The sequence below is a fragment of the Stegostoma tigrinum genome, chromosome 9 (genome assembly GCF_030684315.1).
Source record: "Stegostoma tigrinum isolate sSteTig4 chromosome 9, sSteTig4.hap1, whole genome shotgun sequence".
Taxonomy (NCBI): domain Eukaryota; kingdom Metazoa; phylum Chordata; class Chondrichthyes; order Orectolobiformes; family Stegostomatidae; genus Stegostoma; species Stegostoma tigrinum.
The window spans coordinates 71,674,385-71,692,955 of NC_081362.1; the positions used below are offsets into that span (position 1 = coordinate 71,674,385).

The window sequence follows — 18,571 nt, forward strand, 5'->3', positions numbered from 1 at the left end:
TGCATGAGGTGAGAAAAACTATTTAGCAGCTAAAGTTCAGCGAAGCACAGGAAGCAAATGGAACCCCGCCACAGCACTAAAATGTGACTGAGAAGCACTATTAATGTGATTACATGACTAATTTCCTTATCTAGTAGGAAGACCATATGCCAGGAGATCTGTCAGTCATTGTGACCACTTTTAGGAAAAATAGGTCTCACTGCAGTAGCTGCAAAGGAATTCCCCTGCTGTGAACCACAGCAAAAGTTATCCCAAGAATCATCTTCAATTGTCTTTTCCCTATAACTGAAGATGTAATTCCAGAATTGCAATGAGTTTCACCCTCGAGGGTCCACTGTTGGCACTTTATCTTCACCACACAGCAACTACAAGAGACATGCAGGGAAAGCACCTATCCTTATACATGGCTGCCTTTGGTTCACAATGGTCACTGGCAATTATGTTGGATTATCGAACAGCCTCCTCCATTTCAAGTGCTCTCAAAGACTTGTCAGAATTCTCCACCCACTTCGACCTCAGACTCCATAAGAAAGGGATTCACCACAGACCCAGCTCTCATTTGCACATTCCATCATATTGATGCTCTTGTTGAGATTTTACAGATCTTAAGTGCTGCAATGCTCCAGTACCCTCCGTCCATACTTTAGGCACCTACTGTCAGCATAGACTGACATCTGCGACAAGGCTATTTTAGGTATGGAACGTCTTTAGGTGGAAATTATGTGCCATTTCCTTAGAAGTGCAAACGGGATGGAGTATTAAGAGCGTGTTGATTTATGTTGAAATAGTTCTTCAGTAAAAATCAATCAGTCAATAGACTGGAACTAAAACCCTAATCTGACTACCGTTAGCTTGGTTCCACTATTTGTTACACAAAGAGCTTGCACAAGTTTTTTTTTAAAAAGGTCCATCAACCAGATTTACAGTAAAATTGCTTTTGATGTGTTATTATGGACAACAGTTTAGAAGCATGCATCATTTCCTTTTTGGCTTTACATTAAAAGCCATGCAAGTTCTTAATTTAATCTGCAATACAAGAATGAAAATGAGGATTTACAGCACAGCCGTACAGTCATCTTACACTTTTTTGCAAAGAGTTGCACTTGACTTTGGAAGGCAAGAAATCAGGTGCCACGAACCTAGGAAAATATTCCAATTTGGTGTTAATATAGGCTAGGCTACAATCTCAGCAGAGATTGTTCATGTTTAGTTTTGAATTCCTAATCAATTTTGAAAAAGAGTATGAGTAGATAAAGAGGCTTTAGTGGCATGAATCAAAAATGCCATAATCAGTTGACGATGTGTTGTTATTCCAGTCATGTACAAAAACTAAGGTGTGATGTCAGACTTCTACTACAGAAAGTTTAATTTAAATGGAACGAATGTTTTCTATCATAGCCATTATTCTGGAGTTGAGAAGGTTCCTTGGCTCGTGAAACACTTGAGCAGTAAGCTGTAAATGCAGAACATCGATGAGGTTAGGAGATTTAGTTAAGCTGACCTAGATGTTCTTTTGAGGATTGAGTCTTATTGTAAGTGAAAACTGTTCTCAATATCAAATGAAACTGAAGGATATCTGCATTTATTGCTTAGCTGTCTTTGAAATGACAAGCACATCAATCATGTCTAAACACAGGAGATTTAATACTTGTATATTGTGGATTTGTGTATTGTTGACATCCGTGTCATTTGGATAAGTGAAGCTATTGAAAGTTGTAATCAAATGTATTATTTGTTCAGTACCTACAGTCAGTCTCTTGTTTAATTTTCAGGATTCGGTTGTATTTAATATTCAATTTCATGCTATAGTTTTCATGTAAACCTACTTTATATGGTAAAGTTGGCATGAAAATGTGTCTGCTCCATCCACCTCATTGTATAAAGCATGAAATTGTTGAGAACTTGGAGAGTATTACCAAACTGATTTGATATTTAGAAAATTGAAAGAATTTGTTTCGTATTTATTTAAATCCTTAAAAAAATCACAGAATTTGGAAACTCAGGTGATCACTTTGGTTATAATTGTCACATTTAAGATAAATTTAAGAAAAATATTCTGTGAACATTGTTAGACTATAAATTGTGGTGGAGTTGCCTTGACTTTACATGAAATCTTTTCATGAGAATTAAATGTTAAATTCTTCCTACAGTAACTTGAATTAACATGGTTGTATTAAATGTCATGAATAAAATACTGTAAATCATACATGACTTGCAGAACAAGCATAACATTTGATTATTAATGTTATTTGTGTCACAAAAACCTAGTTGCAAATAATGTAGTCATTTTTCAAATTATAGATTAATTTAACAAAGTGCTGTGTTAAATAATTATTGATGTCATAAATTTCCTTCAACATTTCAATGGATAAAAATGTGATTATTTTAGATGTGTTGTAACAAAATCATCTGAAGAAATGGATTAATTTTGCCCAATTATGTTTTATTAATCTGTCCCTCTTACTCTTTTGAATATTTTGTCTTTCCTACAGACTCCTGGCTTGCGAGCCCGTCCAGGAAGGCTTCAGTGGTTTGCGGATAAATGCACAGCCACGAATCAGGTAGGCAGGTTGTGATTTCACAGGTAGGAAAGGAAGATTATTAATTTCATAGCTTATTGTACAAGATAAGGGCTGAAGGTGCTGGGGTTGATGCAGTAAACTGGATAGGGGATTGGTTCGTTAACTAGAATCCAAGTGGTGGGATAAATCAGTCATTTTCAGGTTGGCAGGCTGTAACTTGTGGAATGCTGAGGATCAATGCCGGGCCCTCAACCATCTGTACATTATTGATTTGGATGAAAGTTCCGACTGTATTGTAACCTAATTGGCTGATGCTACAAAGTTAGGTAGGAAAATGAGCTGAGAAGGATGGAAAGAGTTTGCAAATAAGTATGGCGAGGTTAAGCGAATGGGCAAAAGAATTGACTGGTGGAGTATGTGTTGATCACTTTTCCACTAAGAATAGAAATGCAGAGTATAATTCAAATGGAGAGATATTGTATGGGCTGTAGTATAGAGATGTATCCTTGTCCATTATAACAAAACATTAACTTGCAATTACAGCAAGTATTTGGGAAGACAAATAGAATTTACCTTATTGCAAAGGAGATGGAGTAAAAAAAAAAGGAAGTCTTTCTGCTATGTTAAAGGACATTGGTGACCCGGCACAGAGAGTATTCTTTCTGGCTTCCCTTACTGCAAGAGAAGCAGTTCGGAGAGGGTTCACTAATCTGCTTTTAGTGATGGAGAGTAATATTCTGACGAAAGATTGTAATAAGGCATATACTCATTGGACCTTAAAAGAAGAGGAGATGACCTTGTAATATGTAAGATTTTAGGGGAGCTTGACACGATAGATGTTTGTAGGATATTTTCCTTTCAACAGGAATCTAGGACTAGGGAGCCCAGCTTAAAAAGCATGCTGTCTGCAATTTAAGGTTGAGAAGAGGAATAACTTCTTGCAAGGGCAATGATTCTTTGGAAATTCCTTTCACAGAGCTAGATCATTGATTTGGACAGATTTTTGTTGAATGCTGGAGTTGAGGATTTGGCGGGGGGGGGACACAGGAAAGGGAAGTTGAGACCAAACTTGGATCAGCTATGATCTTCTCAAATGGTAGATAGGCTTGATGAGCAGAAAAGCTCTTTCCTTCTCCTTTTTAATGTCATCTTGTATAAAAACAAGTTTTTGGCAGAGGGGCGGCGAGGGAAACCTGGTCAACCTATAAGTTTATATCCAATCCAAGTGAGTCATCTCAATAATTAAAACAAAACTTTGCAATTCCTTTTTATAAGAGCCATTATAATTACACCATTTGGAAATCTTTCAATACTAGCAGAATGTGTCGATTAAAGATCTTTGAATTCTGAAATATTTTCCTAATTTGGTTCAGGTTGAAGCACTTGAGAACATGGTGGAAATGACCCAGAAGCTATTTGAATGTGACCGAGATCAAATGTACTATTATCTTTTGAGGCTTTTCAGTGAGTGAAGTTTTACTTTGTTATTAATCTTGAAGACCACTGAAGATTTTTATGTATATGTGCATGAAGTACAGTAGTTTTTTTATAGTCTGCCAGGTCTGCATACGTTAATTGTGTTCTGAAGTGATGCTGATTTTTCAGGATGTGTAACACTGACTACAGCATTAAAGCTGTCCAAAATTAGAATGAGCAAAAATGTGTAATTTTAATGCATTTTTTGACATCTGACAGTTGGTTCATCCCAGTGTAAATCCCCTTGGGTGAAATGGGCAGGGCACAAATTGTTAATTGGCACACAATTACTACTGATATTTTAGTAACCTGGTCGTCAGTAATGTATTTAATTCCGAAATCTGAATGTTTAATTTTTTGATTAAAAATGTTATCTTTTCATATAGTCAACTGTGATTTCAAATTTTTTTTGAAAAGATTTTTGTCATTGTCCTGGCTCTTACAATCAATCGGTTTATTCCAAGAATGTGTGTATTTTGCACAACCAGTGGAAAACGCAATTATCGTTACACAGCTGGAATCTGCATGCTGTATTTTCTGTTGTGTGACCATTGAAAATGAATCTCTTAAAAACAGTTTCTGAAGCTGACATGTTCTTCTATCCAAAGTGCAAAATGGTTTGTAGTTGTTAGTTTGTGAGTGAGATATTCTGCTACTTCCTTTGTATGTAATTTGTTTCCTTCTGTGTAACAGTGCCAGTAATTGTGAACTTAAGTAGAAGAAATCTGTTACAGCAATTCTTCTTTTCAGTGCCCAAAATACATGGGGACAATGGGTAAATTTACCCTCGCATCCACAAATGCCCCATAAAATAAATTCATGGGGGCATCCAATTGGAGGAAAGCTGCCCCTGTGAGAAGCATGTGAGGAGCAACTCTTCCAATCACAGGCTAGTTCTGTTCCAATCCAGCAGTTACATAGTAAGGGTTGAAAGTAAGAGATGACCTGTTGAGAGCTAGGAGATGAAATAGGGCACCAAGAGCTGAAGTCTAGGAGTAGCAATTTAGAACTAGTGGCCATGTGTTCGGGACTAGAAACGAGATTGCAAGAAAAATGCAAAGGAAAGTCGCTGCTGGGGACACAAATAACTTTGTGAAGGGTGGTGGGATGGAGGCAGCTGTGTGGGAGGCTGGGGGTTGAGAAGAAACTTGAGAAGGAAGCTGAGAAGAAGGTGGGGATGGTAGGAAAAGGTTGCAAGGGAGTTAGTGGAAGACTGAAAATGGAAGGCTGCAAGGGAGTTGGGGGCTAGTGGAGACTGTAGTTGGGGTGAGGGACAAATTGATGTTTGCAAGGCGCTTGCAAGGAGGATGAGGGACTGCAAGGGAATTGGAGTATGAGTGAAAGTGGGAAGTTGCAAGGAAGTGGGGCAAATGAGAAACTGTACGGGCAGTTAAGCAAATGGAAGGCTGCAAGGGGCTTACGGAAGAATGGGAATCTGTCATGGAAAACAAAAATGTTAATTGTCTCCTATAGCGTTGCATTTAGGGAAAGTTAGAGCAAGATTAAGATGGGTTAGAAGCTGCACCAGTGAGCGAGGGGGAAAAATAGAACTGGATTCAGAGCTGGAAGAACCTGTAAGGCCAGAGAAAATGACAGTTTGGAGAGAGAAAACTGAAGGTCAACTGGATATGCAGAAGCAGGGGAAACTAGGACAAGAGGTGGTACTAAGAAAGTTTGATGCTGCAGTACAGAGGGAAGTAAGAGACCAACTGAACATGTTGCAAGAAGGCTGAGAGTTGGTACATTACTGTTGGGGATATTTTGTGATAGTTGCGTTTAACCTGCAAATAACTTTTTTACCTTCGAAGTTCTCTGTGGTGCTCAAAAGTACCAAAGAAAATCTTTCCCTTCACAAGAAATCAGGAACCATAGGCCAGTCAGTTCAAACTTGGTGGTGGCAAAACAGCAGGAAGAAATTCTGAAGGACATAATTACTCTGCACTTGTAGAGGCAGGGATTAATCAAAAACAGTTAACATATTTTGTTAGTGAGGGGGTCATTTCTGACCAACTCGATTAATTTTTCAAAGATGTAGCCAGGTATGTAGATGAAAGTAATGCAATCAATGTAGTCTCCTTGGACATCGGCAAGGTGGGTCTTGAATGGGAGACTGATAGCCAAGGTAAGAGCCCATGGGAATCAAGGAGATTTAGCTAGTTAGATCCAGAATTGGCTGAGTGGCAGGAAGCAGAGGGTGGTAGTCATGCAGGAAACCTGTTGCCCACATCCTTTGCCATCCACCATTTCCATTTGTACGACTGCGTTTTACTGAATTTCGCATTTTAAGTGTTTTTGTTGCGATTCTCATGTGGTTTAACTTGTGCAACACTAAATGAGACTAACAGTTTGAGATGAATGCTGACTTCAAGACTGTGAATGTCCTGTGGCTCTAGATAACAGCCTGCATCTGAGCCAGAGGCTACAGCTTTAATGCATTGACTAAACATTTTTTAATTCATTTGTGGAATGTGGGCATTTTTGTAGGGAAGGAATTCCAGGATTTTGACCGAGCAACAGTGAAGGAGCAGTGGAAAAACTTTCCAAGTTGAGATAGTGAGTGGCTTGGAGGGGAGGGGAACATGAAGGTGGCGGTTTACCCATACATCTGCTGCCTTTGTCCTTCTAGATGGAAGTGGTCGTGGGTTTGGAAGGTGCTGTCTGAGGATCTTTGGTTTACTTCTGCAGTGCATCTTGTAGACAAGTACACACCGCTGCTACTGGCCATCAGTGAGCTATTAAAAATAGATTTGGCGTTGGGTGAAGTCTTTGGGCAAAAGACAATATTGCTGCCTTATCCTTTAGTTATAATCAATTGAGTATAAATAGGTGATGTTATCCTGTGCTCCCTGCACCCACGTATTGTATGACATTAAGTAGCACAAATTCAGCTTACTTTACTCATTCAGATGTGCTTCTGCATGTTCGAGTAATACACTGAAATGCTAAAAGCAGAGCATCTGTTGCTGAATGTAAAGTAACTAGTTGATGCTGTGTTCCACTTGGTGGCATTTTAAATAAATCAGTTTCAATTGACTTGAGTGTTGGACGTCATAGTTCATGAATGTGAGTTTGCTCGCTGAGCTGGAAGGTTAGTTTTCACAAATTAGAGGAAACCTTCAAGACCATCAATAATACCCTTTACTGGCATAACATTCACAAAAGAGGAGGAAAACAACAGCAAACTGCCATTCCTAGATGTCACAGTAGAGCGAACAGCCAATGGGGAACTTCAAACCAGCGTCTACAGGAAAACAACACATACGGACCAAATACTGAACTACAGGAGCAACCATCCCAACACCCACAGACGAAGCTGCGTTAGAACATTATTCCAACGAGCCACCACACACTGCAGCACAAAGGAACTACGCAGAGCAGAGGAAAATCACCTATACAGCGTATTCAAAAAGTACGGGTACCCTATGAACACAGTCCGCCGATTCCTCAGCAATAAACCCAAACAAACAGACAAAACGGGCTCAGAAACCATAACCACTCTCCCCTACAGCAAAGACATTTCCGAAATGACTGCCAGACTACTCGGACCTCTTGGCATCAGGGTAGCCCACAAACCCACCAACACACTAAAACAGCAGCTAATGAACTTCAAAGACCCTATACAGACAATAAACAAAACAAACGTCATCTACAAAATACCTTGCAAGAACTGTGACAAACACTACATTGGACAAACTGGCAGAAAGCTAGCCACCAGGATACATGAACATCAACTAGCCACAAAACGACATGACCCACTATCACTCGTATCCTTACATACAGATGAGGAAGAACACCACTTTGATTGGGACAACACATCCATCCTAGGACAAGCCAAACAGAGACACGCACGAGAATTCCTAGAAGCATGGCATTCCAACCGGAACTCCATCAACAAACACATTGATTTGGAGCCAATCTACCACCCCCTGAGAAAAAGAACAGGAAATGACATCACCAACCCAAGGAAACCTAACCAGATAAATAGAAAGCGGGGCATCACACCAGCGCTTCGTCAGAGGCTCACTGATGATGTTACCTAGAATGGTGATGAAATGTCTGAAAACTAACCTTCCAGCTCAGCGAGCAAACTCACATCCAGAACCTCAACCTGAGCTACAAATCTTCTCAAAACTCGTCATAGTCCATGATCAACCCCATCACAGTTGTTCTCCCAAAACTAGTGTGATTTTTAAAAAAAGAAGGCAATGTTTTGGCCTTCTTTTTATATTATAATAAAGGTTTTAAATCAGTATTACATCGCAGTTGAATTCCATATTGTATATGAATGATTCCTAGCTTTGTTGCCTCTGCATTCTGACTTTTGATGGCAGAAGAAAAAATTCTCAATTTTTGAGGATCTGCTTAAATCAAACACTTTTCCCTTGATTTTTGTTTTCTTTTTGCAATTACTCGAGACATCTTGAAATTATTTCTATTTGCCCTTTTCTGCAACTGAATTAAATGTCTTAATTTAAACAGAGGAAAATAATGACTGGCCGAAAGCTGATGCAACATGGACCAAAATGCAAGAGGAAAATGTGATACCCCGGGAAAGAACACTCCGATTACTTGCTGAGATACTCAAGATCGGTGGTCAGGAGATTCCATTTGAAGTCCCAGAGGTATTGTTTACACAATCAAAAATAAATTAGTTTGTGTTTCTTAAATCTTAATGAAAACCCTATAGTTAGTTTCTAGAGAATTTCTAGTTTCATAGAAACATAGAAAATTCGAGTAGGTGTATGCATTTGGCCTTCGAACCTGCTCTGCCATTCAGTATAATCCTGGTTATTATTTGATGCAGCTGTGCACTCTAATATTGCAAATGTATCAGAATGCATCAATGTACCTGAAATGCAAGGGATATTGTTTTTGTTAAAAAACAGAGATCGTAGAGACTGCTAAACTATGCTGCATTCCCATTGCAATACCTGAATCAGTCTAGAGTCATTCCAACTGGTCTGAAAACCAAAGATTGACAGTTAACTGGTCTTGTTGTCTCTGTGTGCCAACAGTGGCCCAGCTAATCGGCACACTCTTCTTGTGCATTATAAATTTGCGTCCGTTTCCTCAAGTCTGTCTCTTGTGCCCTCATCCTGATGGTGCAAGCTGCAAATTTTAGGCATTTTGTCTCTCTTTAGTACAGAGCTAATACATTACTACCAAACAATTTTTAAAAATTCTTTCTCAGTCATGGTATGAGGATGCTGCAAGATCCACTTCATCTGCTCTCAATCAAGCTCCTCGAACAAGAACTAGTGATTTGCCCATTGATTCTGCAAGTGACTATCAGCGCAGACTACTCATGTTTTGCAAGAAGAACAGTATTCAAGGTACAATTTGTGATAACTTAACTAAAGGGATGATACATTGATTTCTTTAGAAATTAACCTGAGCAGAAAATGTGAGGGGGTTAGGTCAAATCATTTAAGGTGGGAAAAATACAGAAATCAGTTTGTAGGGATACTTGGAAAGGCACAGATTACTCAGCAAGGTTTTCTTCAGGGAAGGTCCTTCCTTGCTAACATAGTTAGATTGTTTTTGAGAGAATGGGGACAACAAAGGACTGATTAGACTCGTGCAGTGGATGTTGTATACATGGATTGTATAATTTATACTTAATAAGGTCCCATTGCTGAAGATTGATCTGAAAAGATTAAAGCTCATGGGATTTAGGGGAATGTGGCGAGTTAGACCCAAAATTCTCTGTGACAGTAATCAAAAAGTAATAGTTAATGGATGTCTTTGTGAATGGAAGGTGGTTTCCATTGGGCTTACAAATGGCACAGTTTTGGGGCCCTTGCTGTTTGTTTGTCCTATATGTTAATGATTTAGACTTAATTGTGGGACATGATTGGAAATTTACTGCTGATACAAAAAGTGGCCAGGTTGTTGGTAGTGAAGAGGATGGCTGTCAATTTCAGGAGCATAGCAGTAGTTCGGTTGAGTGGGCAGAGAAGTACAAGGCTATGCACTTGGGGAAGGCAAACAAAGCAAGAGATGCCCAATAAACTGGAAGGTATTAAGAGAATTCAAGGAAAGGAGAAACCTTTGATTGCATGCCATCAGGTCTCTGAAGGTGGCAAGACGTGCTAAAGAAGGCATATGGAATGCTTCCTTTCATTGGACAAGATATTGAATACGTGTGCAGGGATATATAAGACACTGACCACAGCTGAAGGTTCCTGTACAGTTCAGGTCACTACATTATCCGAGGAGCATCATTGCTTTAATGTACAGAGGGGATTTGTAAGAATGTTGCCAGGTCTTGAAGATTGCGGGTATGAGGAAAGATTAGACAGAAAGGTTGTTTTACTCAACTGAAGATGCTGAGGCCTGACTGAGTGGAGATGTACAAAATAACCAAGATCTTGGATGGAGTTGATACAAAGTGATTAGTCAAAGGTTCAGAGAGGGCATGTGAGAAAAACCTTTTCTTTTGAGTATCTGGAATTTGGTGCTGGAGGCAGAAAATTTCAGGTTATTTAGAAGGAGCCCAGACCTGAACTTTGAACCTAAAGCTCTGTAATATGTTAAGGCAATGGACCAGGTTCTGTAAAATGGAATTAGAATTGGCAGCTAGTTTATGACCTCTTTCTAAGCTGTAGCCTTCTTACAGTTGTATGGTTTTTCTGTAGTTCTGCACCAAGAAGCAAGAACTTAGTTCAGGTATTGACAAACAGTATTTTCCTGCATATTCTCAGCTGCCTCTAATTGGAAAAAAATTGTAAGTTGGAAAGTTATTTGGAAAAGGTTGTCTTGCATAATACTTAACAGACCAGGAGAATCATAGGCTAACATGTTTTTTGGATTTAATAACTTGTTGAATGTAACCTGGATGACCCCCAGTATCTGACTACGTTAGGAAGAGCAGAAAATTGCAGTGGAAATAAAATGTTGCATATACTGATGCACCCTTTTGGCTTCCTGATGACTCACTTGCATTACTGTGTTGCTCACATTCATACCATATTTTAAACTGGTGTGTTTTTCTCTTATTGACATTTTAAAATCATTTTTTTTATCCAAACTGTTTCAGTCCTTGAAAAGAGCCCAGTTAAATAATTAATCCCAAGTTACTGTTGTTAAGGGTTGTTAAGATCCCAAACTCAGTACCTGAAAGGGGCATAATCCTATTTCATAGCAACATAGAAAGGCAATCAGGCATGTGTTTGCAAAGATGTAATTTGAAGGTTTGTGGAGATAAAGCTGAGGTTATGGGACTAAATTGGACTGCTTTTAGAAAGGACAGGGTAGATGTGATGGGTCAAGTAAACTCCTTCATCCAGCTAATTGTTAGATTAGAATAAAGATCAATGGAAAAATTTACTGTGTCCTTGAGATCCTGTTCAATGCAAAAATCAGGTATACTGTTCTAACAATTTCTCATGAATGTAGTGGTCTGGAGTAACTGGTTTGCATGTAGTTAGAGAAATGCAGTCAAGCTCTCCTGTCCTATTTGAGGTTCTCCTTTCCCCTCCTAATGACTCCATGGAAATTTATCAATTCATTTTTAAGGATTGAATTTTTTTCGCAATCTGTCTTTGCAATTTTTCCCATTCACAGGGCTAAAATGGTATTTTGGGTTACATACTGTAGTATGAAACATAGTGTTTCTCTGTTTAAGCAATACTATAATCTCAGACTACTCCTTTTAACAGTTTATTTATTGATTATCAAATCGGAAATATCACCATCAATCTTACTTTTTGAACTATGTATATGGATCTTTGTGACTGTTAATTAATGCTTTCCCGCATGGAGCATGCTGCAACAATTTGCATTGTGTAAGATGGCCTTCCTTGTTTGATTCTGTCATGAAATGGCTTCTCACAGTTTTTCTGCCTTAAGCTGGTTTTTGCTTTGCCTCTGAATGCTAACTATAGCTCAGTGGTAGCACTGTCCCACCTGCAGGGTGTGTCATTCAAACTCCTTGTCAGGCTTGAACACAACCTAGACTGGTATTCCAGTACAGTTGCTGTTCTGCCAGAGATTGCCATCTTTGGAAGATTTTAAATCAATGACATGGAAAAACGTTCGAGACTATGCAGTGAAAATGTTTTCTGGTCAGCATTTAACCCTCCCTAACATCACAAAAACAGATTATCTTGTCATAGCCAGATGTCACAAAAGCATGTGCATTTGGCTTTCATGTTCTGTAAATTATAACGTACTTCATTAGGGATAGTTTGGGATATCCCGAAGCTTTAAAAGGCACTATACAAATGCAATTTCTTCTGACGTTCCTTCCATTTGCAAAAAAACAGGTAACTGAAGTTCTAGTTAGCATGAAAGGTCTTGTACCTCATTATTTCCGTTGTTGGTTCATTCACAGCTGTCATTCGGTTAAAGGCAAAATACTGCCGATTCTTGAGATATGAACTAAAAAATGCTTGGAGGCCTTGTCAGGTCTGGCAATATCTGTGGAGAGAGAAGTGGTTGAAGATTTGGTTCCTCGTCAGAATGCTGTCATTTAGCTGTTTTGTAAATTAAAACTTATACCAATCTCACCAAAACCTATGTTTTCAAATATTGAAGTTGCTTGCATAAAAATGGTTACTGATGGGGTTAAGGTAAAATGGATTTGTGCTGTTGATTGCTAATTTCTGCAATAGACCATTAGAAAAGCTTTAAGTAAAAATTCTGAATAGTGTGGCTCGGACACTAATCTTTATACCAGGTGTGGTGCTGAGACTGGAAGATAATGTTTAAACAAAATGAAAAACCATGAGTACTATTAAAGGTTATGCGTAAACCACATCAGAATCTTAACTTTAGTTTAACTTTAATTTAGGATGCATCAAATAAATCCCAGGAATAAAAAAAGGTAGTGTTCAAAACCCAGACTGTTGATTGCTGCCTAATTTGTTTTGTAAAATCATGTGCAATTCTGTAGCAAGATATTTTTCTTTTTGTTTCTGCTACAGCCTTCATAAAATAAATTCATCAAGTTTAACCTTGGGAAAATGAAGGAGACGAATGACTAAAGGAGTCCAAATGGTTTTTCTTGAGCTGTTGAAAATTTTTTATTTGATATTTGTTTTGAGGAACTTGCAAATATTAGCAGCATCATGGGTTTATGGTTCTATTTTAATAAAATACTTATTTTATTCTTAGAAGCCTTTAATGTATTCATGGGAGCTGAAAAGAAGGGTCTAGTATTCAGCTCAGCAGCTTATTCAAGCTTCTTGAACACTCTTCTAAGTCATGGGTTATTGGAGGAAGCCATGGATGTCAAAAGCAGGTAAGTTTTTTTTCTAATGGAGAAGGGGTAAAGAAGATGCAATGTAAAAAATGTTAGTGGTAACCTCCAACAATCACCCTAACACTTGTTCAGCATTTTAATTGTAGGAAAAGATTTGAAGATAGTGAAATGTAAATCCTTTATTGTCTGCATTACACTGTCTCATGTACAAATTGTTGATTTAAGACTGACAGATGGAAAAGGAGAAATCACGATTGAGCAATGGGTGCTTAGACAGGGATTAAGGGGATTGGCTCTTGAGAGTAAGAAAATCCAGAGAGCAATGCTGTATTGCTTGAACCCTGGAAGCTGAAAGTGACTGAGAGGGATAGTTTAACCCTGTACAGAACGAAGGATTTTCTAGGGATTGATCGCAGTAATTGCCACAACCTGATTCTTCAGACCTTCAGAGTTCCTGAGGTCACATAACGTGCTTGCACTGGTGCAGTGCTGTTCAGTTTAGTGCAGTGAGATAATTGTTCAAGTTTAGCTCAAATGTCCCTCTGACAAATTGTGTAATCCTCATCCGTTGAAAGATTGTACAGTGTGGATTATGCACATTTTTTTCTTGCGTGGATTGCCGCTTTCTGGTTTTTAAAGATAATGTCCTTTCATTAAAAGTTTTTAATTTCTCCAAGGTTGTCACTCACTGCTTGACTGATGGTGCATGGCATGCCATTTAGAACAGGAAAGCTTTGTTCCTGAATGGCAGTTCTTTGGTTGGAAAAAAAAACACACCTTTAGAAATGCCTAGGAAATAAAGGATCTGTATACAGCTAATCAGGCATGAGAATAAACCGAAGATCTGTGAGGGGGGTAGAGAGAGTTACTGTCCCAGTTTTGTGCATATGTGTGAGCTAATGCATTGTAGAAGAAAAGAGCCAAGACAGGATGGATGTACAGTGCAAACCTCAATAGAACATGGGTCTGTATATTATCAATTTGCTTATATCATGGAGGTCTCATGGCTGCCAGCTGAAGTAAGTTGTTATTTAATGTATGTAACTATTCAATGAGCCCCTTTCGAAAAGTGATACTGTACATTTGAATTCTCTGATGTGCACAATTACAATGAAAATTAAAAGACAAAGTGAATTAGGGAGTAGGCTTTCACGTTTAACAAAATAATTGGATATAAAGCTCTTAAATATTTGGAAAGATGCAATATAGTTCCTGCCAGAAACAGACCTGCAGCACAAATCCTTGATGAATGAATGCGGGAACTGGTGAGGTGGTTCATGCAAGGAATAAACTTAATGTCACATTCCCCAAAAGCACGAGGCAAGGTAGGTAACTTTTCATCAGACTTTAATAATTATTTTTGGCTTAAGGAAATGCTATTCTCTCTGGATTTTGCAATGGCGATGAGTCATCTGTAAAAATTCTCAGTGCAAATGAAAAAAACAGGGATAAATTTTCTTCGTCAGAGTTGCCCAAGCATGGAATGCATTATGGTAGGTGAATAGGACAGACAAAAACCAGTTGAGCCTCTTGAGAAACTGGACCAGTGTTTGAAGCAGAGACAAATGCATGTTTGAGGAGAGCACCAGGCAATTTAGTTCCATAAAACCTCAAGACGTAGGAACGTAAATAACCCATTCAGCGCATCAAGTCTTCTGCCATTCACCAAGATCACGTTTGATGTGATAATCCTCAACTCCACATTGCTGCCTTTTCCCTATGACCTCTGATTTGCTTCTGAGTAAAATTCTGTTTATTTTGGATTGCATGAGCAGAGATTAGAGGACAAGAAACTAGTTGAGCATTTCGCTAAGATATCCTTCTGTTACAACACTGGATCACCCCATTAAGCTGTTAGCAGCATGATTGACAGTTGGGATTGTTAACCTGCAGTACTATTGGACATCTTTAATATTATAGTGTGATCAGTAATTAAGTAAAACCAAATGTGTACTCCACCAGAAAAGCTGAGTGACGATTGAGTGAAGTTGAATCATTTTGATGGTTAGGGTCTAAAAAGTGCATGAGGACGTGGGATCTGAACAGTTATATGCTCAGGATGGAGTTTTACAATCCAAAGTAGCCAAGCCAATTTATGGAGGCACTTGTTCCTCCCACTTTTGTATCACGTCTGTATAAGAGAAATGGGGTAAATGGAATGTTTGAGCAAAACTCTCGAGCAATTGCAAACGAAAGTTGTTTTTAAGAAACATGGGCAGCTTTGAAATGGAAGATTGATGAGGTCCAGAGTCCAAAACTAACCTGAAGAATCAGTGAAAGAAAGCAGGCAATGCAAAGGTTCTCAGTAATACCACTCAAATAATGAAAGAATATGGCCACTGATATTTTTTTAGCTGACTCACTAGTTAAGTCAGCCTGGCTCAGTGATAGTATTCCTGGCCTGTTGGTAAATGCAATCATGTTTTATAGTAAGTTTTCTTTCTGTCCAGTGTATCACCAGACTTCCTGGTTCACTTAATAAGGGCTTAAAAATGCACTTGCCAGTTGGTTGATGAGTAATGGGGAGTAGGCAAGGGAGTTGCAGGGTGATTTGTGATGTGGGGTGAAGGTAAACAGAATGTCGCCTTGTCTGTAAACATACTTGATTATGAAGTTTGGAACTAGATCAGTCGTCTGTATGTTGCACGTTTTATTTTTCTGAAGTATGAACAGAAATTGCTACAAAGAATATATTTGAACAAAATGCAAACTTGTGCATCTTCCGTCTGGAAACATGAGACGTAACGATGAAGCAGTCATGGTCGTAGTTCACAGTGCCCACCTGAGGCTTTCCTGTAAATGTTCATGGCACGTATCAATTGAATCAGAAATGAACTTCAATTAATTCAACTTCAATATCTGAACTCTGAATTACTGCTTCAAGAGTCTTGATACAATAAGTCATTCATTGTAAGCAATAAATTTACATTGGAGAGCCTACAGTTACGTCCTACCCTTTGAGTGTGCTTCCGATGCTGTTGAAGAACAAGCAAGTGCAGTGTGATATAGAAAAAACGTGCTTACTGAGTAGCACGATTTGTAAGTTTTGGGATGTTGCTTTTAAATCATCTTATTGGGAGCATAATTGTCAAGTATTATGCATTTTTTGAAGCTGCTTTTAATATTATAATAGTTCAAAATACTTATAATAAATTGCTTTTGAAATGTAATGATTGGTATGGGAAATAGCACTAACCATATTAACATTTCACAAATGAGCAGAAAAATAATTGACCAGTTGATTTATTCGTGGTGAAGTTGGATTAAGGAGATTGTTGGCCAGGACAGGACAGCAGCTCTAATGGAATCTTCAGTGTCCGTCTAATTTTCCAGAACGAGCAGATTTCACCTTTTGATCTGCCGAACACCCAACATCAGGTTTTATTCCAGACCAGCAATTTTCTGACAGTTTAAAAGAAAACAAAGAACTACAGATGCCGGAAATCAGGAACAGAAACAAAAAATGTTGGAAAAGCTCAGCAGGTCTGGCAGCATCTGTGGACAGAAAGTAGAGTTAACATGTTGGGTCCAATGACCCTTTTTTAGTACTGATTGTAGCCGGGAACAGTTTGTTATGTGCTGAAATGGGTTGGAGGGAGGAGTAAACAATAGGTAGAGGTGGAGGCGTGAAAGAGTGAACAGCAGTTGGGTAAATAAAGGAATGAGTACAGGTCAGCCTGGGAAGATCAAACTGCTAATGGGGACTATTAATAACCAATAATGGGTTGGTTGTGGTAGCAGCCCATGTGATGACGTAGCTTGGTGTGCGCTTCAGTGACGCTGAGCTTCCTGTTGCTTGCCTATTCAACGCATCACTATTTCCCTGACCAGCATGTGCCTCCATCTGGGCTCGCTGCTCTGCTGAGCATAAGCCCAAAGAGCAACATCCCATTTTCTGCTGGGGGACCCTGCAGCCTTTAGGACTCCATATTGAGTTCAATAATTTAAGGCCTGGGCACCACCTCTTGCATCCATCCCCCAAACTCCACACCAGGCCTTGTTATCACATGAGCTGCTACCGTAACCAATCCATTGTTAGTTGGTATCTGTTGATTTTCCAATTCTGGCCTTTACCCATTCCTTTGTCTGCCCAATTGCTGTCGTCTCTCTCTGGGCTCCATTTATTCCTCACCCTTCCCACCATGCCATCTTCCAGTATTCAAAGCTTTTCCTAGCCTACAATCAGGGTCACTGAAACATTAACTCTGCTTTCTCTCCACAGATGCTGCCAGACCTACTGAGTTATCCAGTAATTTCTAGTTTCTGTATTTTCTAACAATTGAGTTCTGCCAGCTGAGCCAAACTGACAGATTTGTGTAACATATGGCCTGAGATTTGTTGAATTTCAAGTGTGACTTGTTAAGCAATTGTATGTTCTAATTGCACAGTAGGATAAAATATTTTACATGTTTTGCAGAAAGTGCATCATATCTTGTGGCCAGATTGCTAAAGTTAGCAGCCATAAACTCAGTAGAGAAGCCCAAATGATTTTGCCTATTAGATACCATTTCATGGCTGCATGTGATGTCAGGTGGATTGATTTTTAAGAAGCACTCAGTGGTTCGGCCACGAAACTGTAGGTTTTGGGATGAAGAACATACCCTCCCAATGATAATGTGTCTTGGTTGTATTGATGCACAAAAACAACTGTTGTTTCTCATTGACAGTGGTGGATGTTGTATATGACTCTGATTTCACAGACATGTTTTTCTATCGGCGACCCCCACCAAAATCACCTACAAGCTGAGACTCTGATTTGCGACTCTTTCAATGTCTAATATCTTTATGTTTAAGAGATAATGTTCTGGAAGCGAGACCACTTGCTTAAACATTACTCTCTCTGCTGCCTAGGGTACCACTTATGGCAGCTGTCAGAACCAAAAAAAAGAAAGAAAGGGAGAGAAAAAACACTATTTCAGTATTTGACGTTCTAACATAAAAGCTGTCTACAGGTCGACATTTGTGGCAAAATTTTTAACATTGGAATGGTAGTTTTTATAATTTCACCTCGGTCTCAACCATTTATTATCATATCAGAAGCATGTCAGTAATTCCTTTCTAAATGTCTGCTCCTCTAGAGTTGAGACCCGCATCAAGGGCTTTACACTGAACGACGCTGCCAACAGCCTACTCATCATAACGCAAGTTAGGCGGGATAATCTGAAAGGTATGTCACACATTATGACCTTTACATCATGTTAATGCCTCTGCAGATTTTCATGTAACGCCTTTCGTAAGCTGTGATAAAGGAGTCCATTTAGCAAATTACCTGCTTATCAAGAGTCTTTTGTAGTAGCTGAGAGACATAAATTACTATATATGCATCTATAATACAACTGAAGCTGAATATGAATGTACTTGTCATTTG

At 38.9% G+C, this 18,571-nt stretch overlaps 1 protein-coding gene across 2 annotated transcripts in view; it reads left to right on the plus strand.

The window, feature by feature from the left end:
• Nucleotides 1-18,571, plus strand: part of lrpprc (leucine-rich pentatricopeptide repeat containing) — a 133,094-nt gene that overhangs the window by 99,799 nt on the left and 14,724 nt on the right. For both annotated transcript variants that reach the window (XM_048535921.2, XM_048535922.2), the window contains exons 26-31: nucleotides 2,493-2,561; nucleotides 3,896-3,986; nucleotides 8,478-8,620; nucleotides 9,190-9,331; nucleotides 13,116-13,242; nucleotides 18,282-18,370. In XM_048535921.2, the coding sequence (XP_048391878.1) occupies nucleotides 2,493-2,561; nucleotides 3,896-3,986; nucleotides 8,478-8,620; nucleotides 9,190-9,331; nucleotides 13,116-13,242; nucleotides 18,282-18,370 (661 nt within the window). The remainder of the gene's footprint in view (nucleotides 1-2,492; nucleotides 2,562-3,895; nucleotides 3,987-8,477; nucleotides 8,621-9,189; nucleotides 9,332-13,115; nucleotides 13,243-18,281; nucleotides 18,371-18,571) is intronic.